We start from the raw sequence: 25,068 nt of genomic DNA, 5'->3' as shown, positions 1-25,068 counted from the left end.
CATGGGCAAATAAATGAAAAACAAAAATTAAAATAATAGTCGGGTGTCGAACACGAGGCGCAACAGTGTGAAGCTAGCACGCTCCCCACTGTGCCACTGCTTCGATCGAATTGGTTATCAGCAAAAGTCACACAAAATGCTCTAAATCTTTGATCGTCGTTTTCTCAAAAAGTGTCTACAGAGACTTGGAGACAGTGTTCGCCTATTTTGACCCCAATTCCACTGTTTGAGAAGAGAAACTACACATCGTATCTCCGTTACATCTGTAGTAAAATGGCTAGTGGATAGGCCGTCAGAAACTGAATAGAGATCAAGCACGAAAACAGAGAGAAGGTGTACTGCACTCTGAAAAAAGAAGGAAAATAAAAACATTGAACGGTCCAAGCTCAACATGTCCAACATCGAGCGTATTTAGTCAGGCCGTTTTGGTTGTGTGGTCACTGTGTTGCACTGCGAACAGCACGAACTGCCCGTCCGGTCTCTGATGTGTCTGTTCTCCTTCTGTAGTCTTGGCAACTGTCATACTACACATTGGTTATAGAATATGAGTCAAGTGGAATGAATACATTACCGTCGCAAGTAATTGTGATGAATAGTGAGTGCATGCGTGATGCCGTACAGACCTCTCACAGAAATTACAGAAAAAACTGGTGTGAACTGTATTACAACAAAAGAATTCAAGAGTCAAAACTTACAAAATGGAACGCAAGAGTCATATCATGTGGTACATGTGTAGAAAAATATAAGGTACGTACGTCTGCAGGTCCCTTCCTTACACCTCCCTGATACAAATGGACTTTACACCACAACACATACAAATTTGAGTACAGTGACTATTCCGTGTTCTCCACGTCAGCGAAGGGAGGGGGTATAGGATACCGAGAAACCGGTAATGGACGGTCGCACTCCATCGAGCAGAGGTTGAACCGAGTAAACGAAAATCGGGTTAGACAAAATTTAAAAAATCTCATGGGTTTTCCCTGAAATTTCCTCATCACAAAAATTCCCTGTACATGTCAGCAAGGGTGGAACTTTCTGACTGGCTTTGTGGAAAATGCGTTTTTCGTTTGCGTAACACCAGTGATCTTCCCCCCATGAACCATGGACCTTGCCGTTGGTGAGGAGGCTTGCGTGCCTCAGCGATACAGATAGTCGTACCGTAGGTGCAACCACAACGGAGGGGTATCTGTTGAGAGGCTAGACGTGTGGTTCCTGAAGAGGGGCAGCAGCCTTTTCAGTAGTTGGACGGGCCACAGTCTGAATGATTGACCGATCTGGCCTTGTAACACTAAAAAACGGCCTTGCTGTGCTGGTACTGCGAACGGCTGAAAGGAAGGGGAAACTGCAGCCGTCATTTTCCCCGAGGGCATGCAGCTTTACTGTATGGTCAAATGATGATGGCGTCCTCTTGGGTAAAATATTCCGAAGGTAAAATTGTCCCCCATTCGGATCTCCGGGCGGGGACTACTCAGAAGGATGTTGTTATCAGGAGAAAGAAACCTGGCGTTCTATGGGACGGGGCGTGGAATGTCAGATCGCTTAATCGGGCAGGTAGGCTGGAAAATTTAAAAATGGGAATCGATAGGATAAAATTAGACATAGTGGAAATTAGTAAAGTTCGGTGGCAGGGGGAACAAGACTTCCGGGCAGGTGAGTACAGGGTTATAAATACAGAATCAAATACGGGTAATGCAGGAGTAGGTTTAATAATGAATAAAAAAAATAAAAATGCGGGTAAGCTACTACAAACAGCATAGTGAACGCATTGTTGTGATCAAGACAGATATGAAGCCCACACCTACCACAGTAGTACAAGTTTATATACCAACTAGCTCCGCTGATGACGAAGAGATTGATGATATGTATAATGAGATAAAAGAAATTATTCATATAGTGAAGGGAGGCGAAAATTTAACAGTCATGGTAGACTGAAATTCGACAGTAGGAAGAAGAAGAGAAGGAAACGTAGTAGGTGAATATGAAATGGGGGTAAGGAAAGAAAGAGGAAGCCGCCTGGCACAATTCTGCACAGAGCATAACTTAATCGTAGCTAACAATTGGTTCAAGAATCGTGAAAGAAGGTTGTATACATGGAAGAAGCCTGGAGATATTGGCAGGTTTCAGATAGATTATATAACGGTAAGACGGTGATTTAGGAACCAGGTTTTAAACTGTAAGACATTTCCACGGGCAGATGTGGACTCTGACCACAATCTATTGGTTACGAACTGTAGATCAAAACTGAAGAAACTGCAAAATTTTGGAATTTAAGGAGATGGGAGCTGGATAACCTGACAGAACCAGACGTTGTAGAGAGTTTCAGAAAGAGCATTAGGGAACGATTGACAAGAATTGGGGAAACAAATACAGTAGATGAAGAATTGGTAGCTTTGAGAGATGAAATAGTGAAGGCAGCAGAGGATCAAGTAGGTAAAAAGACGACAGTTAGTAGAAATCCTTGGGTAATGGAAGAGATATTGAATTTAATTGATGAAAGGAGAAAATACAGAAATGCAGTATATGAAGAAGGCAAAAAGGAATACAAACGTCTCCAAAATGAGATCGACAGGAAGTGCAAAATGGCTAAGCAAGGATGGCTAGAGGACAAATGTAAGGATGTAGAGGCTTACATCACTTGGAGTAAGATAGATACTGCCTACACGATAATTGAAGAGACCTTTGGAGAAAAGAGAACCACTTGCATGAATATCAAAAGCTCAGATGGAAACCCAGTTCTAAGCAAAGAAGGGAAGGCAGAAAGGTGGAAGGAGTATATAGAAGGCTTATACAAGGGCGATGTACTTGAGGACAATATTATGGAAATAGAAGAGGATGTAGATGAAGACGAAATGGGAGATACGATACTGCGTGAAGAGTTTGACAGAGCACTGAAAGACCTGAGTCGAAACAAGGCCCCCGGAGTAGACCACATTCCATTAGAACTACTGACGGCCTTGGGAGAGCCAGTCATGACAAAACTCTACCAGCTGGTGAGCAAGATGTATGAGACAGGCGAAATAACCTCAGACTTCAAGAAGAATATAATAATTCCAATCCCAAAGAAAGCAGATGCTGACAGATGTGAAAATTACCGAACTAACCGCTTAATAAGTCACGGCTGTAAAATACTAACGCGAATTCTTTACAGACGAATGGAAAAACTGGTAGAAGCCGACCACGGGGAGATCAGTTTGGATTCCGTAGAAATATTGGAACACGTGAGGCAATACCTACCCTACGACTTACAATAGATTAAGGAAAGACAAACCTACGATTCTGGCATTTATAGACTTAGGGAGAGCTTTTGACAATGTCGACTGGAATATTCTCTTTCAAATTCTGAAAGTGGCAGGGGTAAAATACAAGGAGCGAAAGGCTATTTACAATTTGTACAGAAACCAGATGGCAGTTATAAGAGTCGAGGGACATGAAAGGGAAGCAGTGGTTGGGAAGGGAGTGAGGCAGGGTTGTAGCCTATCCCCGATGTTATTCAATCTGTATATTGAGCAAGCATTAAAGGAAACAAAAGAAAAATTCGGAGTAGGAATTAGAATCCATGGAGAAGAAATAAGAACTTTGAGGTTCACCGATGACATTATAATTCTGTCAGAGACAGCAAAGGACCTGGAAGAGCCACTAAACGGAATGGCCAGTGTCTTGAAAGGAGGATGTAAGATGAACGACAACAAAGGCAAAACGAGGATAATGGAATGGAGTCGAATTAAATACGGTGATGCTGCGCGACCAATACGGTCGCAGGTTCGAATACTACCTTGGGCATGGATGTGTGTGATATCCTTAGGTCAGTTAGGTTTAAGTAGTTCTAAGTTCTAGGGGACTGATGACCTCAGATGTTAAGTCCCATAGTGCTCAGAGCCATTTGAACCATTTTCGCGTGATGCTGAGGGAATTAGATTAGGACATGAGACACTTAAAGTAGTAAATGAATTTTGCTATTTGTGGAGCAAAATAACTGATGATAGTCGAAGTAGAGATGATATAAAATGTAGACTGGCAATGGCAAGGAAAGCGTTTCTGAAGAAGAGAAATTTGTTAACATTGAGTATAGATTTAAGTATCAGGAATTCGTTTCTGAAAGTATTTGTATGGAGTGTAGCCATGTATGGAAGTGAAACGTGGACGATAAATAGTTTGGACAAGAAGAGAATAGAAGCTTTCGAAATGTAGTGCTACAGAAGAATGCTGAAGATTAGATGGGTAGATCACATAACTAATGAGGAGGTATTGAATAGAAATGGGTAAAGGAGAAATTTGTGGCTCAACTTGGCTAGTAGAATGGATCGGTTGGAAGGACATATTCTGAGACATCAGTTGATCATCAATTTAGTATTGGAGGGCAGCGTCGAGGGTAAAAATCATAGAGGGAGACCAAGAGAAGAATAAACTAAACAGAGTCAGAAGGATGTAGGTTGCAGTAGGTGCTGGGAGATGAAGAATCTGGAACAGGATAGAGTAGCATGGAGAGCTGCATCAAACCAGTCTCTGGACTGAAGACCACAACAACAAGAGCACCTACAACAACGCCAGTGACACCAAAAATAATTAAAAGAATGTCATTTCTTTGCATTCTTTTGAACAGCAATGAAATTAGGAAAAAACTCCTGGGGTATCTAGTTCCACAGAGATGTGCAGAAGCATACTACAGTGCAGCTGAAAGCATACGAAAATTGTGCATAGCACCGACAGCTGGGACGAGGTAGCAAAACAAAGCAACTTCTTCCTCTTCTTCATTGGTTGCTGAAATTGCCTATTCCTGCCTCCAGCATATAAATAAGTCCTCATTCCGAAACCTCTACTGGCAAGTGCATATGTGGCGTGGGAGCAGTTGGCAGCAACGAGAGAGGGGACATCGTGTCACTGGCGCAAGATTGTGTTATCTGCGCGGCACAGCTGTCGACGGTGGCCAGATGGCTATCGTGTAGCTGCTGCCTGGCCAGCTGCTGACGAGGAATGTGTAGTTGAGTGGGATGAAGTGGGTCAGGTACCTCCTACTGTGACAACTGAACGAGATGGCTCAGTGGGTAGCACACTGGAATCGAATGCGGTAAGACGACGGTTCAAACACCCGTCTGGCCATACTGATTTATGGTCCTCTAAGATTTGCCTAAATCGTTTCGAGTAAATTTTGAGACGTTTTCTTTGTAAAGGCACGGCCGATGGCCTTCCCCATCCTTTACACAATCCGAGCTTGCTCTTCGTCTCTATTGACGTTCTGCGGCATAGGGCTGTGGCCTATGCGAAGACAAGTAAGGAGACCTCGTCCCGTCGATGTGGCTGGTAGGCGGTGCGCCGCAACTTCGTTGTAGGCTTCACTAGACGGAGGCTTATTGTCAGTCACTTACAGCCACTCATCATCTCATCGATGCAAGGCTCTGGGACTCAACAGCGAGGCTATAGTTTGCAGAGGTATGGCACACTGAAATAACAGAGGACACCGACACGCCTCCTTGACTGCTAGATCCGCACTTTCGTTCCCTGCGATACCGATGTACACTGGTACCCAGCAGAAAGACACCCCCTTCCCCACACCAGGTTGCAGGAGGGCGTCATGGATATTCTGGACTGTTTCATTTTCGGGGTACGAACGTTGTATAGACTGAAGGACACTCAGAGAAACAAAACAGGTAAGGAATTTAGCAATTTAAAGATCACTCATCTGCTCCAATGCCTGCAAGATGGCATTTAATTCTGCGTCGAAGGCAGTGGGACCTTGAAGAAACAGTCTGGGAAAACTACAGAACAGTCAACAGAGTCCCCCTCTTTTGAGCCATCCGTTAAGACAGCTACAAATTTGTGGTAATCACTTAAAATATCAGAAAATAACATAGCGAAAACAGAAACACGCTTGCAGTCTTTCCTGTACTGCACCAAAGCTAAAATTACTGTGGGCCTCTGCAACAACCCCAGCAGCGGGCATTTAAAACCCTGGATTTGGGGTTGTACATGCTCCACGTCAAATGACCCCAAGCACACTCTACACGCGAATCATAAATGACATTGCCGCTCGCAGATAACTGGAGAACAGACGTTCCAGAAGTAGACGAGCAACAGTCTGGTATGCGGGTGAAGTCGAAGCTGCAAGGAACTTACATGCCTGACATACCATGAGGAACTGCCGCTGTATGTTGAGTGGTAGTTCATCAGCCTCAGCACAGAGACTAGGTACAGGGCTGGTCAAGGCCTGGCTGACCTGTACACTGTGCTACCATAGTCTACAATCTAGCTGTGAATGCACAAAAGGACAATAAAACTGGAGCGGACACGCCATGTCTGCTCTTCATGACCTGTGTCTAGGGCACTTTATGATATTCAGCGCCTTCTGTGCTCTAACTTTCACTTTCCTCAGTCAGGTAAATTAAAAAGACAACGAGAACGAACAAAATGACGACACACACAGTTATCTGCAGAAAACTGAAGTCCTGTCATTGCAGCCCACTCCTCTAACCTCCACCCTGTTAAGTTTCAACTGACGAGTCGCTGTTACAACACTGAAAGATGAGCATAAAACTTCAAAATCGTCCACTAATAAGGAGCTTCCCGTGGATGTGATATTGTTTTTCGCTATGATACAGAGGTAACACTTAAAACATTACCCTGAGGAACACCATTCTCCTGCTTAAACGGATCTGACAGCACGTCACCAACTCAGGATGTAGATGAACGCATACAGAGAAAACACCATGTCTAAATCGGGAGATTGCCACGAAAACTCCACTGATGGAGTTGCAAGAGAATATTGTGTCTCCAAGTAGTGTCACACTTTTCTGATATCGGAGAATATATGGAGACAGTGATGTTTATGTAAGAAAGCCTGTTGCCTAGCTGCCTCTGGTAGCGTCAGGTTATCCACAGATGTCCAAAATCTCCGGAATCCACGCTGAGAGCGGCTAAGATGTGGCCTGGTTTCTAACAATCAGATCAGGCGAATGTTACCAGTAACTAGCAAGGCATGTGCGGTCCTTCCCTGGCTTGAGGAGAGGAATCACAATTACCTCTTTCCATTAGTTGGGGAAACATTAAAGAGTAAAACATTTCAGGAGAATTTCTTCGACGCTGGTGGCAAATGTCGAAGCATGCAGTACCAGATTTGGTTGCAACTGGTTGCAGTGTCACGAGTCTCAGCCAGTGCCGATTCCAGCTCCCAAATGGAGAAAGGGAAGTTGTACGTCTCTAAACTGTTGGATATAACATCCAGTTGCAGTCTCGCGATAGTGGCGAAGCGCTGGATCCTGGCTGGCATCAGCAGTAGTCGCTGCAAAATGCTCTGTCATCATGTGAGCAATGTATCCGGGTCTTCTCTGAAGATACCCGCGTTTCAGCACTGTTGCTACTCATAAACCACTATGTTTACCAGAAATCCTCTGGATGGCTTGTCATACTTTTGTAGAACAGGTGGAATGGTTGATGGAGTCCAGGAAAGCTTTCCAAGGCTTTTCCCAGTTCTCTTTAGTTACACATCGTGCCTTGACTCGTGCGACTTAAAATGCTGAAAGGTTGTCTGCTGTTAGATAGCATTTAAACCATAGAGGGGCCACACACTTGTCCCAGATTACTTAAAGGCGCTCATCATAGTGATGTTCAAACACAGCCCACTGGATGCACAGCATCCAATTAGCCCCGCTGACCATTTCGATGGTTTTTGTTCAAGTATTCCTCCATCCGGTACTGAATGCAGAGTGGGAAGTGATGACTGGAATGTAGGTAGTCAGGTTATTTCACTGAAGAGTGTCTGCGAAGACTGGAGAGCAGAAAGAGAGATCAATGGCTGAGAATGACAAAATAACAGCACAGAAATGAGTGTGAGTACCTGTGTTGAAGATGCACGGCTCGTGAGACGTCATGAACCTCTTCAAAACCTGACCACAAGGGCAAATAGATGTCAAGCCCTGCAAGTCATGATGGGCATGAAGTCTCCCAGTAGGAGAAATGGTCGGAAGAGTGGCCCATAAAATATGTAAGCCTCAAAGTCTGTTGCATCTTGTGGAGTTAGATACAGTGAACAAATAGTGATCCTCCGACACACATGAATTTCAGCAGCAACTGCTTGTTGGTCAGTAAGCTAGGTGGGAGAGCAAAGGAGTGGTGTGTGCTGTTGACAAACACAATTACCCTTCCCTTGGCTCTTTCCCCAGCCAGATAATCCTTACAATAGACTGTACAGCCTTGTTTCCTGCTACCACAAGCATAAGGATCGTTTCTGTGCTAGTTCAATTTGGTCCACACAAATCCTGAATCTATTGATGTTCCACTGGAGGATGGGAGCTATCCATCTTGGGGGTAGCAATTTCATTCTGACTTTTTGCCAGAGTGGAGAACCCACAAAGATGGAGGCTGAATCTTGGAGCTAGATGATTGCCGTGTCTGACATTAAGGTCCATCCGCTCTGAATAAGTTTCGAGAAACATGTCAGACAGGATGACGTCAACATCGATGGGCTGTGTAATTCCTGTCCCAGTGGACAGTCTTTGCCTTTTCGATATTCTGTCTGAGGTGAAATTGGAGCTGGCTTTGAAGCAACTGCATCAGCCCAAGTGCAGTGACAAATGCAGGTACTAGTGCTGAACTAGCAACTTTCGTTCGTGTAGCGGCATCCTTTTTCTGGACTGGCAGTTCGAGAATGGAAGCAAAGGAGACAGTGAATATGGACAGCTGAATGGCCTTGTATATCGTTTTGGCTTCACCATACAGGATAAGCTTCGTCACATTGATCTTACCGATTTTCCGTTCTCCTAGTTGAACACTGCAGTCCGTACTCAAGACAGGGAGTCCTCAGAGCAGTTGACGCACTCTGGAGGAAAAGAACAACCACCTCAGTCGTGGATGGATTTACCACATTTTCCACAAGTGGCTTCTCCTTTACAACCAAGAGTAATTTGCCCAAACAGTGCAATGGGTTTAGGAAATAAGGCCGTATGCTCAAGTGTAGGAAATCTACCTTGACGTGCTCTGGGAGTTTGGTGTTATTAAATTAAGGATAAAAGATTCTTTTGACAATATCGCCATCCATCCTTTTCATAATGTTTTGCACGTCGAAAATGTCTTCCTGGGGCCACTCAGCTTTCAGTTCTTCTCAGGAAATGTCGACTAGATCTCTGAAGTCACAACACCTTTGCTATAGCTAAAGGTGTCGTGCATTTGAATTTCTACTGCTTACTCCCCAACGTATTGAGCTTCCTGAAGGTTCTTTACCTGTTGGAAACTAACGTTTCAAGCAACAGGGACCGAGTGCGCAAGTGTTTAACAGATTTTAAGGTTCTAACAATGCCCTCAAAATCTTTATGTACGTAAAATGGAGAAACTTTATCGAAACTACCCTCTTTTAACTATAAACACGTACTGAGAAACCCCATGCTTTCTTTTACCACTGGCTGAGTAAGAAGGTCTGGCCAAGCGGGCTGTCTTGTTAAACTGGGAATTGGTACCTTCCAGCAGCCTACACTTTCCACTGGGAGGAGGAAGGGAAAATTTCGAAGGATCCATTTCGGTCCCACGAACAGCTAGGGAAATGAGAGTCCACCTAGACAGAGCCCCACATGCCTAGGTAAGCCTCACACCACTGAGCTGTAGCAGGTTCCCCAGAGATTGCCCACTAATGACTGTTCCATCTCAACAGCCATTCATTTCATCAGCGCCCAGGACACCAGAGACTGGTAGGTTTTTATCGAGGATTTTTACTACGCTATCCAGCCGACCAAGCCAAGATCCCAGTTCCTTGTGGCACACAACGTATCACTGCTCGCTGCGAGGTGGTCGCCAAAGCATGCCCACAGCCTACAGTGACAGAGCACTAGCGACGCTTGCCAGTCCCCATGTCAGGAACCCACGACAACGCCGTACCCAGCAAACGAATAGCAAGCCCTTGAGGGCGATTGGATGTTCTCCCCCAGTCTCATGCACAAGCAGGTTACAAAAGACACCATACAGAAACGGAGGTCCAAAGTAAAAATTAAATGGCCTTCGCTTTGTGAGACCTTAACTTTTCCTGGCGAATTCAATGTTCAAATAACTTACGGGTTTGTTGCCCTGTGACGTCGTCGACAACCGCCGATATTTCGATAGGAGCACACCCTGCCATTCTCAAGGCACAACTGCAAGGAGGAAGCAACGTGCAAGAGAATTTAATACCACAGAGGAGAAACAAGGAAGATACCACACGCAGAACAGGTAACGGCAGAGTCAACACACAACCAAAGTTAACCAACATCAGGAATATCGATAGTGACTATTAATCAACAGGTGAGGTAGTACTAATTCTGTCCTTCTGGTTTTTAATTTAAACAAAATCCACCATCTCTGTTTATAAGGTTGCTCGATAGTTTGATTTCAACAGCTTTCTTACTAACACTATCCCAATAACTGGACGGGCAAGCCAGAACCTCCGTGTTGCTCCATTCCATAGGATGACCGATGTCAAGGCAATGTTCTGCAATAGCGGATTTGCTCGGCGGTTGTAAGCGTGTGTGACGCTAATGTTCAATACACCGGTCTTCCACAGTCCTGATTGTCTGACCAGTATATGACATGCCAGAACTGCAAGGAATACGATAGACACCAGCCTTACGCAAAACAAGATCATCTTTGACGGACGCCAACATGGCCTTAATCTTAGAAGGTGGTCGAAAAACACATTTCACATCATATTTCCGCAAAATACGGCCAATCCTGTTGGAAATGCTTCCTGCGTAAGGCAAAAAAGCCGTAGACTTAGGTGCCACTTCGTTTCTAAGGTCGCTCAACCGTTGCTCAGAAGGCTGATAGCGCAACGCACGTTTGATCTGCTTCTAACAATAACCAGTCTGATGAAAGGTGACTTCGAGATGTGATAGCTCAGCAGCCAAACCTTCAGGATCTGAGATAACCTGGGCCCTGTGAACCAAGGTAACAAGTACTGCTCCACGCTGAGCTGGATGGTGAGAACTATCAGCTCGCAGATACAGGTCAGTGTGAGTAGGCTTCCTACAAACAGAATGTCCCAAAGTACCATCAGTTTTCCTTCTGATCAAGACATCAAGGAAGGGAAGGCATCCATTCTTTTTCACCTCCATAGTGAATGATTATTCGGGTGGATTGAATTCAGGTGTTCCAGAAACCGGTTTATATTCTCATTACCATGAGGCCAAACAACAAACGTATCGTCTACATATCTGAAAACACGCAGGTTTCAAGGTCGCTGACTCCAATGCACATTCGTAAAAGTCCTCCGTAAACAAAATTGGCCATAATAGGTGACAACGGGCTTCCCATTGCAACTCCATCAGTCTGTTCGTAGTACTGACCATTGAATAAAAAGTAAGTGGAAGTCAGCACATGTCGAAACAAATTTGTTAACTCGATACCAAACTTAACCTCAATTAGCTGCAACGAATCAGAGAGAGGAACGCGAGTGAAAAGAGAACCACATCAAAACTGACTAAAATATGAGAGTCATTCAAACGCGATCCCTGCAATCGACGTACGAAATCTGCAGAGTTCTTAATGTGGTGTTCACACCTAACTACTAGTGGGCTCAACAAACTAGCAAGATGTTTAGCTTCACGATAAGTCGGAGCACCAATATTAGAAACAATATGCCTCAACGGGACAGTCTCTTTAAGGACCTTAGGGAGGCCATATAATCTAGGTGGTACAGCACAGTAAGAATTAAGGCTCTTGTTAGTCTCCTGTGACAAAGTAGTTTTCTTCAGGAGTTTATCAGTCTTTCTCTCAACATTGGTAGTAGGGTCAGCACCGATTTTGCGATCCGCCGAATCAGAAAGTAGACACTCCATCTTTTGAATGTAATCGTGCTTGTTCAACAAAACGGTGGCGTTGCTCTTGTCCGCAGGTAAAATAATATCACGATCCATTCTAAGTGAACGTAAAGCAGCCGCCTCAGCTGCTGTAATGTTACACTTAGGTGGACGGGCCCCAGTCAACACACGACAAGCTTCCCTCCTAACCTCTTCCGCAGCCTCGGAAGGTAGTTTATAAACAGCCTGTTCGATATAACTAATAAAATCAACGACTGGCAAACTGTTAGGCGTCGGTGCGAAATCCGAACCTTTCCTCAGCGCAGACAAAGCTGCGTAGTTGCGTAGCTGCGTAGTTGACTACGTTTTCTCCGTGAAATTGATCACAGAAGGTCGAGAATTAGAGTTAGACACTGAGCCAAGGAAACGCTCAAACTTCGCCGAATGACGAGCAGCTACAGATTGAAATTCCCAGTAAGACTGCGACCAAGAGGCACCGTCCACCCAATCCCAAGAAAATTCAGAAACATTAGACGCCATCATTAAATGAAGCTGAAATAATTCCTTATAAACAAAATCTAATTGACGGCGAGTGTAGTGGATCCTTTCACGAGCAAGAGCTAAACAAGCACGTTGCTTGATGCGATTAGCGGCAGGAGAATTAATATGATGCACAACCATAACAAACGTTGGAAGGACACTATGATTTCGACACTTCAATACAAACGATAATGCGCATTCCAACCTTACTCTATTGCTGCGAAGTTTATCCAACCTCCGCAAGCAACGATACATTTCCTCCCAGTAGGGGTAAACCTTAACTTTTCCCGGCGAACTGAATGTTCGAATAACTTACGGGTTTGCTGCCGGTTGACGTCGTCGACAAGGCACAACTGCAAGGAGGAAGCAGAGAAAGACAAAACATGTGAGTCAGTTTTGCTTTTAAAGTTAAGACTGATACCAAACTTCTCGGGACATACGTTTCTGCATAAATAATTATCTACGAAGCCATTCTATAACATGTAAAAGTCTGTAGTATGAAACGTGAAATACACTGTATAAGTAAGTGAGAGAGGCATGCTACGCCGTGGTACTCACTGTAGGTCTTGAGCTGCTCCAGCTGCGATGCCGTCGGAGCCCTCGTGGAGGCGGTGGCTGGTGGAGGGATCCTGGACGTGGGGATGGTCACCAGCCGAGGCCGCTTCGGCGGGGGAACCAGCCGCGGAGCTGCAGCCACCAGCGTCGCCGTCGAGTAGTAGCTGGGACAACAAGGCAACGCTCCGCCACTACTCTGCTAGTCCAGCATCTCTCTCTCTCTCTCTATATATATATATATATATATATATATATATATATATATATATATATATATATATATATATATATCACACACACAATTTCCCTTTAAATTATCTATCAGGACACAATACCTTTATCTTCTCGTTTTCGGTAAGCATTCCGGACGTGCACATGTAATCACCACTAACCAGCTCGAATGAATTCCCCTATAAATCAGTGGCTGGATCGAGTACGAAATGTTTCACAAGGCATTGCATCATCAACATCCTAAGACCAAAGCACTTCTTGTTTATGGAATGACCATTCGACCCCACAGCTCCACTGCATATAAAAGATTGCTGCAATACTATCAAGTTGAGGGGGGCATTGTTCCTAGACATATCTGCCATAACAAACTTAGTGGTGTGGCCGGCACAATACAAGGGCAGTATGCTTTGTCGCTAGATTTCCTTACTCCTCCTGTAACGCCATGCACTGTTACCAAGTTTGCCCCCTTCTTACAGGCATGTAGCCCAGTTTGCCTAAGTATAAAAAGTAGGAAATTCAAAATAGGCCAAGGTAGATCTCCTAAGATACACGTTTTAGCATTCTCCTGTTATTGTGACATTAAAAAATTAAAAATTGATTGATTAATTGAGAGAGTATGAGACCAAACGGCGAGGTCATCAGTCCTGCGATTCCATAGTGGGTTACATAAGAAAGAGGGTCTGTTAAAAGTGGATGGATTCAGTCTGAGGAGTCAAATTATAAAAGAATGAACATTAAACACACACAGTAAAGGCATTAAAGGTGATACCAAATCTAAAAACTGGAAAAAGAGGAGGGCAGTCATGGGGTCACAGACTGTGAAGACTGCAAAAGGATTCCCAGCCACAACCAAACCGCCCCTGCTCCAACACTAATGGAGAACCTTATATGTGGAAATAAAAACCACTTTCACGAAGGAAACCGAGGACCAGGTCACCCATCTGTGGATCGTCTGTTAATATTAAATTTAAGGAAGCAGGAAGACTATACTTAGCACGAAGGGTCATAAGAAAGGGACATGCCACCAATATGTCAGATATTGTCAGTCTGGCGCCGCAAACACATTGTGGGGGTGGTTCGTTACGTAGGAGGAAACGATGGATGAGCCAGGTATGGGCAATGCGTAAACGGCACAAAATAGTAGACTGCTTCCGAGAGGGCCAGAAAGAAGTGCCCCAAACTACTGTAGACTCCTTGATTGTGCGGAGTATATTACTATGAGCAATAGAGCTCCAGATGGCATTCCACTGTTGGGCAAAGAGAGATTTACATAGATCCGAGCATCTGCAGTGAAAGAAAATGGGCTGTAAGTATCTGCTTCTCTAACCAAACGGTCAGCCAATTCATTCCCTGGGATTCCCACATGACCTGGTACACAGAGAAAGACGACTGAACAGGCAGAGGGGTGACGAGAGTAAGATCGATCGATAGCCTGCATGTTGCTCAGAGTTAAAAACATTATGGAAGGAGGCCTGCCGCGCGGGATTAGCCGTGCGGTCTAAAGCGCTGCAGTCATGGACTGTGCAGCTGGTCGCAGCGGAGGTTCGAGTCCTCCCTCTGGCGTTTGTGTGTGTGTGTGTGTGTGTGTGTGTGTGTGTGTGTGTGTGTGTGTGTGTGTTTTAGTCGTTAGGATAATTTAGGTTAAGTAGCGTGTAAGCTTAGGGAGTGATGACCTTAGCAGTTGAGTCCCATAAGATTTCGCACACATTTGAAGGTTTTTGAGGGAGGCCTGAGAAACAAAAAGGATGACCCTGTGAATGGCTAGAAGCTATGCTAAAATACATTACATGACGCTGGCAACAATAGTGCTTAAAGCCGGTAGGAGGCGTAAAAGCGTATCCCACCTTATCAGTAATCTTAGAACCATCAGTGATGGTGGCGCCCTGGAACTCTACATGGAAGCCACATACAAAATGATAGTAAACCATATTAACAACAGAGACCTTAAGACCCTGGAGGAGATCGGTCCTAATCCGTGCTCTAGGCGGGGGCGGGGGCGGGGGGGGGGGGTATGGGAAGACAGACATAGTGTTTAGTCCAGTGGGTGCAGATGGAGATCCCATTAGAGGGTAATGAGACACAGGCCAACTGGCAATCCCACCCATGGGCGGGTGTTAGGGATAAGACATCTCTCATTGGCGAAGAGCACAGGGTACACAGGCGGATGGTGACTGCATAAGAAACAAGTAGGTGGCTCTGTCGGATGTGTAGAGGGGGAATCCCTGCTTCTGTGAGCAGACTATCAACAGGTCTAGTGCAAAAGTCACCAATAGCCACACTCATCCCACAATGGGCAGGGTCAAGAAGTTTCAAAGTGGAAGGAGCTGCTCAGCTATGAACCTGAGTACCATAATCGAGTCTGGACAAGACCAGCACACGGTAAGAATGGAAAAAGAGTGGAACAGCTTGCACCCCAAGATGTGTGGGCCAGGAGGTGGAGAGCATTAGCCTTCTGCATGCATGTAGTCTTTAGGTGCCGGATGTGGAGCAGCCACGTCAGCTTGTTATCAAAAATAAGATCCAAGTGTGCTACAACATCGAGGAGCTATTTGCCTAAATAAAGTTCTGGATCAGGGTGTACTGAGGGTTGACAACAAAAATGCGTAACCAACGTTTTGGAGGGGGAAACCTGGATGCCATGGGTAGTGGCCCACGCAGAGACCCGTCAGATGACACCTTGGAGCTGGTGCTCAGCAGACACCACCGAGTGGGAGCTGCACCAAATGCAAAAATCGTCAACGTACAACACTGGGGTGACCAGAGGCCCAACAGAGGTTACAAGCCCATTTATGGCAATGAGGAAAAGTGTGACACTTAGTACAGAACGCTGTGGGATATCATTCTCCTGAATTTGAGGGGTGTTGAGTGAAGTGCCAACTTAAACCCAGAAGAAAAAAATGGTTCAAATTGCTCTGAGCACTATGGGACTTAACATCTATGGTCATCAGTCCCCTAGAACTTAGAACTACTTAAACCTAACTAATCTAAGGCCATCACACAACACCCAGTCATCACGAGGTACAGAAAATCCCTGACCCCGCCGGGAATCGAACCCAGGAACCCGGGCGCGGGAAGCGAGAACGCTACCGCACGACCACGAGCTGCGGACAAAACACAGAAGAGCCGGCAAGATAAAAACTCAAAGATAAAAATCAGAAGGGGACCATGGAAACTGCAGTCTTGGACAGTAACTAAAATGTGATGGTGCCAAGCCATGTCATATGCCTTATATAGGTGTGCGAGGGCCAATGGATCAGTGCACAGAACTCCTTGGAGGTTTAGACCCTGGGCAGTTGACTGTTGCTGGTGCGCAGCTACGGAGCTTTGACCATACCTGCGATGAAGAGGCATATGTCCCCAGGGAGGAAACATAGCGCTCCCAGTATTCATTTCTACTCTGCTTAATAAGGTAAAGAGCCTTAGCTCGGAGACACTAAAAAGTGAGGAGGTTGGTCTGGGAGGGGTATCGCTTAAATCACCTAAACGCCCATTGACGGTCGTGGACAGCGAGTGTGGCGCCCTTGGTCCACCACAGTACAAAACAATGACGAGGGGGCCTGGTGGATAGGGTGACGGCAGGGCCAACAGCATGAAGAAGAGCGGCAGAAATCACTTGCACGACAACATCAATAGAAATCGAGAGGGAGGTGTCAAAGCGGCCAACTGGCCCAGTGGAATGCCCAACATGGGGGCCTGTCTACCTTGCGGCAGCAGGGAAACTACAGTGTCACTGGAAAGTGGTCACTGTCACAAAGGTCATCATGGGATGACTAATTAAGGAAGCCACAAGAGCAGAGGAGGACATTGTGAGATTGATAGCAGAGAAGGTGACCTGAGTGGCACTGAAGTCAGTAGGAGAATCACCTTTGAGGAGTCACAAATCGAAATCCATGACAAGTTGGTCGATTAGGACACCATGACCTGTTGAAGTGACACTCCCTCACAATGGATGGTGGGCATTGAAATCCGCAAGGAGGAGAATCAGGAGTCAAGGTAGGCATGAAGGAGCCAAGGAAGAAGCCAGGTCACTTTGTCAGTAGTTGCCACCAGCAAGGATGGGGTGACACCCATAAATGTCATAGCCAGGTTGTGAGAGGGAAGTAGGTTCCTCCGGGAGCACCGGAGGTGCTTTGTTGTGAGGTAACTGTTTCTTCTTCTTCGCTTTGAGGTGGAAGAGGGCAGGATACAGGGGGAGTACAGGAGTCTGCTAGATCGGCGACTGAAAGAGAGTGGGCAACCTTTGCGCACACAGATGGTGAGCCTCGTGACTGAGTGGTGGTGAGAGTCTTCCGGCCTGAGAGATGCCGAAGAAGGGGGGCACTTCCTCGGCCGAGGAGGGGGAGCGACTCCCTGACGAGAGGTCATGGGAACTGCAGAGGAGGTGGACAGGAGAGTGAGGTGGTGCTGGAGTTAAGGAAAAGGGAGGAGGAGGAGGAGGAGGAGGAAAGGAAGTAACAGAGGCAAAAGACGAAGGTAGTGACACCGGATGGAGTCTCTAATTATTTTGGCGAGCCTCAGCTTAAGAGAGGCGATCCAGGCACTTGTATTCTTGTACCTCCTTTTCTCTCTTGTAAGCCGAGCAATCCGACGAGCGAGGGGTGTGGCGGTCAGCACAGATGACACACACAGGCGGCGAAACACAAGGGCTTCATGGACTGGGTGGCCACAGTCACCGCTGTACAGCAGGAAGACGTATGCTCAAAACACAAGCACAGAAAGCACGGCATAGGTGGAGGCCTGTACGGCTTCATGTCGCATCTATAGCACATAACCTTCGGTGTGGTTAGCTTTGTGATCCTTCTGCACACGTCGAACAAAATGAACGCCACGCCGCTCCAGATTAGCGCGGATTTCCTTATCAGTTTGCGGGATGAGGTCCCTATGAAAAATGACGCCCTGGACCATATTCAGAGATTGGTGAGGAGTGACAGACACTGGGACGTTGCCAAAACTATCACTGGCACGAAGAGTTGCGGATTGGGTGGCAGAAAAAGCATTGATCAATAGGGAGCCTGACCGCATATTACTAGTAGAATCCACCGAACTTGTCCTCGATACTTTTCACGAAAAACAATGGCTTTGTGACGGTGAAAGTGTCTCCATCCATCCTAGTACAAACGAGGAAATGGGGAAAGAGTTTCAGCCCAAGATAGCGAACCTTGCCCTCCTCCCACTCCGACCTGCTGCTCTCCCCATGGGCGCCACCCAGCCACAGCGAGCCCCGTCTGGCATTGCAGCCACTGCCAGGAGTTCTGATGCTCCAAGAAGACAAGCAATCACTCGTTTGCATACATGGGGGGAAACAGCTCAGGTATCAGTAGCGATCTCTGTGTTTTCAGGCGCTTAGCCATATGGGTACATAACAGCCCACCACACGGACTGGCTGCATGTGTTGGTGACCGAGCAGGGTTGAAGGGGACTACAGTGGGGAAGGGAGGGGAGAGAGGAATCCATACCGCAGATGCTAGGGAGGGAGTTCTTCCTCATTGGCTCACACAAAAAAACAGGGAATTTTGGAGGTCAAACCTCAAGTAGGGATCGAAACGCCAAAAGAAGGAACAAAATTGCAACCAATACAGGAAACCAGGGGAATAGCCGCGTCGACATAAATCAGAACACCGAGAGAGGGGAAGGAGGTGGCAACGGGGAAGGAGCGAGGATAGAGAGGGAGCAGGACGAAGGAAAAGCAGCTAGGGAATGAACAAGGAGCTGCAATAGCTCGGGGCACCGTGTGCGCCACGCACTAACTCACGAAAGAACCGTGAGCCCCCGGAAGGGGACGGGGGGGGGGGGGTGCGACCTGAGGACACGGAACAGTGTCTATGATGTCAGCATCCAAGACAGATGTCCCCAAAATACGAAAACAGTCTCAATAATGTCAAAATCCAAGTATTTGTTGTTGAAAACATCGAGTGATTCAGACTAAACTGCAATATTTATTTACTGAGGCACAAGGCAGAAAAACTACTTGTACAGGTATGACACTTTCTTACGAATTGTGCGCAAATATTTGCACTATTCAGCACGTTTCATTTTAAAAAGGATTCCAGCGAAAATCTGAAAAAAATGCTGAGTGATAAACCTGACTTATTCAAATCCACACTCCTATTGTGTACAGCAGTTCCTTCCAGTAGTTCAAAAATTTTGTCTGTAGCAGGTTATCTGTATACTCAGTCGTAAATTTTTATATTGTTTTATAATTTGTTAATTATTCTGTACATAAATTCTCTAAGTGGCGTTCTGTAAAGTACATAAAACTTGTTGCATGACCAAATAGGTTTGGCTCATATGGTCCTACAGAACCTGATAAATAAGTGTAGAAAAAATCAACTGAACAAAGAAATAATGTACAATTTATTAAGTACATAAGGTATATGGTTAACGAAAATGAGCAACCTCAAGAGGATCTGGTGCTACCTGAAGTACATCTTGGTCAGGCACTAAGATAGAAATCGCAGTAGAACAAGTGTTTCATGGTTTGTGCTTCTGACAGTCGAAGTTTATAGTGACGACTGGCACTCGCTACCTTGGAAATCAAAACCTGGATCTTCCAATACCAAGGCACCCCGACAGAGTAGTCAGATTCAAATAATTGAGGCCTATAAGGATAGTTTATAGCTTGCACTTTCAACATTTCAATTGTTGCTTCGAATGGCGTCAGCAGCAAGATGTGGCTGCTTTTCATAAAACTTCTGGAAATCATTGAATGCTTGTTCCTTCTCAATGAATTCGATGTCTTTGTTATTCCCAAGTCCTGCAGATCTTTCTTAACTGTTTTTTTCCGTTCTTGTCACAAAAATTGAATCGTGTCAGCCTGCTGTTACCCATTGTTTTCAAGTGACATAAAATGTATGCATCCGCTTTCTTATTTTGTCTAGTATGTTCTCAGTTTGTAATACATCTCCTTCCTAGCTCTCAATTTCCAAATCCCATTTTCAAACTATGGACCCAAAACTTCTCGAATAGATCAACGCAGCTATCTTGTTCTAACCGACAACTGCTGGAGAAGACAGTGTAGTTCACGTGTGCTGAGGTTCACCGTCTGTAACTTTATCGTGAACTGCAAATGTGAGAGAGCTAACGACTAAGCCAGTCTGACACACTAATAAATTAACAGACGGAACTTTATGATTTTCGAAGCGTGCTGCTCCCTCATCTTAAGATATCCCAAGTCAGGTATGGCACGCATGTCCGTGTACAAGGGGTAATGAAACAGTCAGTCGTTGATCATTAGGACTCCGTTTTCATTCTGAAGCAACTCCCCAGGAGCTGCCTATCATAAGAACGATTGCTAAACGTCATTTTGATAGGTACAATACACGACATTATTAGTGCGTGTGATAAAGAACTGGGATCCTGGCGATGGTTATTAGGTGTGTCCGCTGTGCCTACAGTGAAATTCGACGGAGCGGTATTTGATCATTAGTTTCGGTTAATGGCAAAATTAACTTGACTGTTTATAAAAACTAAGTGATTAGCCTGGAACTGCATTGTCTCACTGTGTCCTTATGAAAAATCGTGAACAGCTTCATAGTGGTTCTACGATAATGAGCAGCATTTACGCCGCTGGATTGCTCGAAGCGCCCACATAAACCGTAATGAAAGTATTTGAGTGAAGTAGCCAGCCAGTTACGCACCATGTCAGTTCATCTTATTATCACAGTTCACTTCAAAATCTATCATCATCTTCTGACAAGTAGTGGTAACAAACTTCATCTTCAGTGTATCAGGGGATTTCCTAATGACTAAACGTTTTAATAGTATGAGAAGATGATCTGCAACGCTACGTGGCCGACGGGTTTGATGCCCCCCCCCCCTCCCCCTGTGACAGCTAAATGTATCCTGCCTCCATTCATTTGCATAAGCAGCAGCGAAGTCCTTAAACAATGACGTATCGTTTATAATAAATATCGAAGAGTCGTTACTGAATTCATTTGGCGTATGCGAAGCACGGCCTCTGGCAGCTGGTTATAAAAATAATGTAATTAATATTTATTTTATCTGTTACTGCTGTCGTCTTTGGTTCTGTAAAAATGCTTTCACAAAAGCGAAAATGCCTGGGTTTGCAATCAGCAAAACGTACGACACAAAATGCCGAGTAACGCAACTACTCTTAGAGAACTCAAAAGAACTGTCGTGTGGTTTCCGTCGGCACGGGAACAGCCGACCATGGCGTCGTTGCGTCGCTCTTCCATTGGACTCAGTGAACCCATACACAAGATGCACATTCACCATCTCTTCATCAACAAACCCATAAAGTACCGCTGTTTATCACTGTTGAAGCAGAACGAACTCTGCAGGTAAACGCATCCCTACACAGAACTGAGCTGTACTGAATACCAACTTCAGGGCAACGAGTGAAGGATGGCAAGTAATAAAGTACTGCTGTTTATCACTGTTGAAGCAGAACGAACTCTGCAGGTAAACGCATCCCTACACGTACTAAAGTACTGCTGTTTATCACTGTTGAAGCAGAACGAACTCTGCAGGTAAACGCATCCCTACACAGAACTGAGCTGTACTGAATGCCAACTTCAGGGCAACGAGTGAAGGATGGCAAGTACATTTGTTGTCAGCAGGTTCCGAAAGCGAATGGAAACAAGACACACACCGCGTAACGTCGACATATGGTCTACTGAGCACTATTTTCAGAGCAATACAGCTACAAAGCTAATTAGGGCAAGAACCACATGAACTGTAGAAACTCTGTAACAGTAGGCTGGAGACTGCTGGTTCATTTTATCAGTATACTCAGAAGCTATCCCTGAACAACATTGTTGGTGGAGTTCTGGTTCAGTCTGTGTAACAGTCAGATAACCAGCCAGAGTTACGAGCCGTACAGCTTTACTGCTGCGGTGGCATCTGGTAAGAGTGAGTGTAGAGCGCAACACACCGACTTCTTAATAGCTAAATTTTGGTTGTGAGAAGTTCTTCCTCCGCGAGGATTCAAAACACATGTCACTGGGTGGAGAGTAGAGCACTGCATCCGCGTGGCAGAAGCGAGTGAGCAGCGAATCAGACGCGCTGCAGAAGCAAGGATCCAGCAATTTCCTCACTAGGTGTTTTTTGTGGTTTGGTTAGAAGAGCTACCTCCTCTCGGCTGGACTTCGTAAGTGGAGAATTATTCTAGGCGCTTACTCCTCTTGTTATGGATCTAGGCACTAGAACACGTTCCTATCTTTCAGTATCGTGTGACGCAGTCTCCCAAAAGTGGCGACGAGTTTGTGCATCACGGAGCGCATTGCATCCCGGATGGTTTCTATCACCAGTTCGAAATGCAGGTCCAGAACTTAAGCCCAGTACCAAACAAAAACCGAGCTAGGTGGCGCAGTGGTTAGCACACTGGACTCGCATTCGGGAGGACGACGGTTCAATCCTGCTTCCGGCCATCCTGAATTAGGTTTTCCGTGATTTCCCTAAATCGCTTCAGGCAAATTCTGGGATGGTTCCTTTGAAAGGGCACGGCCGACTTCCTTCCCTATCCTTCCCTAACCCAATGAGACCGATGACCTCGTTGTGTGGTCTCTTCCACCAAATCGACCCCCAACCAAACAAAAACTACGATTTTGAAATGTTTGTAATGGCTATTAACTGATGTTTGAAGTGATCCTCCAAGAGGAGCATCCATAGAGCACTGCAAGCAAGATGATTGTTCCGTAAAATGTGAGCTTCGTGCGTAGGTTAAGCAGCCGCAAGGCTAACCGGGCGGGCTAAAAGAATGGTTCTGAGCACTATGGGACTTTACATCTGAGGTCATCAGTCCCCTTGAACTTCGAACTACTCAAACCTAACTAACATAAGGACATCACACACATGCCCGAGGCAGGATTCGAACCTCCGACCGTAGCGATCACGCGGTTCCTGACTGAAGCGCCTAGATCCACTCGGTCACACCGGCCGACGGGCGAGCTAAAGTGTTGGGTATCACTAGTAAGGATCAGATTATTCACGATGTTTTTAAATATACTTAACTGCAAATGAAGGTGAGTTTAATGCAACTAGAAAGAAGACTTTCATAACAAATGCCTTTTACATTTCGAATGAAATGTCACGAAATCTAGTTTCCGTCATCATAAGGTAACAACTTTTGCCAAGGACGACAATGAGTCCTTTCTTGTTAATAACTTTATCCACGACCTCACATTGTTTAGGATGCAGGTGAATGCCACTCCATCGCCTGCAGAAAGAAGAGTAAGTGGAGAGCCTCTGGGAACGGAAAACAGATGCCGGGGCGATTTAAACGTGAGGTGGTGGCAGGGCAGCTAGGCGGCGCGATCGGAGGGAGCGCTCGGGCGGGTGAGGGAGGCGGCGAGTTTGCTCAGCGCTCGATCCGCCGGCGGCCGGAAGTTTGTAATTACTTGTTCCGAAAGCTCCCGGCCCAGACCTATGACACGGCTGCCAGCGGCCTCTCGGCTTATCGCCGCATTTCCTGCAACACTACAAGTATTCTGCTAATTAGACTACTAAGCCCGCGCTTAATCGTTATATCGTCGTGACACTAAACTCTGCAAATACATCTGCTGCTATTACGAAGTTTTCGACACGAAATTCGTTAGCGCCCACAATCACAGACCCTTCTACGATTTAGGAAGCTATTTTGAAAAGGTCTGTGGCGCATAAAAGCCGACATTTTCCTGTCATCAATGGAATGCGGAGTCCTATATACCAAGCATTTTCTCCATACCAGCTTAATTTCTGATGACCACCATGTACCTTTTCTGAATACTTCTTACTAACGAGTTATCCGAAACTAGTGTGTCTTTTTCATATTAACAATACTGTTTCTTTATTTTTCACTGTCTGCTTCGTTTTTGTGACAGTCCCTTACACAAAATGCCCCATAATTAATTATGGTGACTTCAGGAGTGCATTGTATTTTCAGTGTACAACTACAAAATTCACTTTGATACTCCAGTTTAAAGTAAGGAAGTAATGAAACATGGAACACTTATAGCAAGACGATTCCAGGAGCACAGGTTTACAAATTGTAAAGTAAGATGACGACACACAAATAACTGTCCAAAGACTGCAGCAAGAATGACATTTCAATGGATGATGTAAGTTCATTTCTTATCCTCAAACCATGTGTTGAAATTACATGCGAGGACCATTTACTTTCTTATGGAACGTGTATTTCATTACGTATGGTCACAAAGAGCTGTGCCTCATGAATGGATGAATATTTTACATTCACGTCTGCTCACTTCAAGCAGTAAAAACGGGTTTGTTGAAACAATCCATCCCTGTCATTCGCAGATATCTTGATGTAATCCCACTATGATATTTCATATAAAGTGTCCCACGAGGAATTGTCAATGTTCAGGGATATGACAGAACAAAGTTTCGAAGCAAGAAAGTCTAGTTCAAAATGGCTCTGAGCGCTATGGGACTTAACATCTGTGGTCATCAGTCCTCTAGAACCTAGAACTACTTAAACCTAACTAACCTAAGGAGACCACACACACCCATGCCCGAGGCAGGATTCGAACCTGCGACCGTTGCGTTTGCGCTGTTCCAGACTGAAGCGCCTAGAACCACTCGGCCGCACCGGCCGGCGAAAGTCTAATAAATATAGGCTGTGATATGCAAACCTGAAGAGTATGAGCATTACATCATCTTCGGTACTGTAAATACAAATATCTTCTACAGCAAGCTCTCCGCTTTATATGATATACTCTCTAAAACCATAAAAAATATTAAAGCAGTTACAGCCCTCGGTCGCGAATATTAAGTTTTTTGATCTGGTTTCGCCACATCTATGAGTGTCTTCATCAGAAATTAAAGATTCTTAAATGGCCTATAACATAAGAACAAGATCACGGGAAAAATTGTTTTTATGTAGAAGTGTAGAACTGAATAACAGTAAAAGAAACAAACAGTACTTACATGCCACTTATAAAATAAATATCAAGCGATAAAGCTTTAGTCACAAATTTTTAAAAAAATTATACATGGAAGGCGAGCCACTAAGAGCTGCTCATACATGTCAAGC

The 25,068-nt window shown here is 45.3% G+C and overlaps 1 protein-coding gene across 2 annotated transcripts in view; it reads right to left on the bottom strand.

Moving 5' to 3' along the window:
- Window positions 1–25,068, bottom strand: part of LOC126267510 (RNA-binding protein Raly-like) — a 750,937-nt gene that overhangs the window by 61,479 nt on the left and 664,390 nt on the right. For both annotated transcript variants that reach the window (XM_049972810.1, XM_049972809.1), the window contains exon 6: window positions 12,849–13,009. In XM_049972810.1, the coding sequence (XP_049828767.1) occupies window positions 12,849–13,009 (161 nt within the window). The remainder of the gene's footprint in view (window positions 1–12,848; window positions 13,010–25,068) is intronic.

Source organism: Schistocerca gregaria, chromosome 4, assembly GCF_023897955.1.
Source record: "Schistocerca gregaria isolate iqSchGreg1 chromosome 4, iqSchGreg1.2, whole genome shotgun sequence".
Taxonomy (NCBI): domain Eukaryota; kingdom Metazoa; phylum Arthropoda; class Insecta; order Orthoptera; family Acrididae; genus Schistocerca; species Schistocerca gregaria.
Note: the sequence above shows the minus strand (reverse complement) of the source record. Positions and strands in the feature narration are given on the sequence as shown.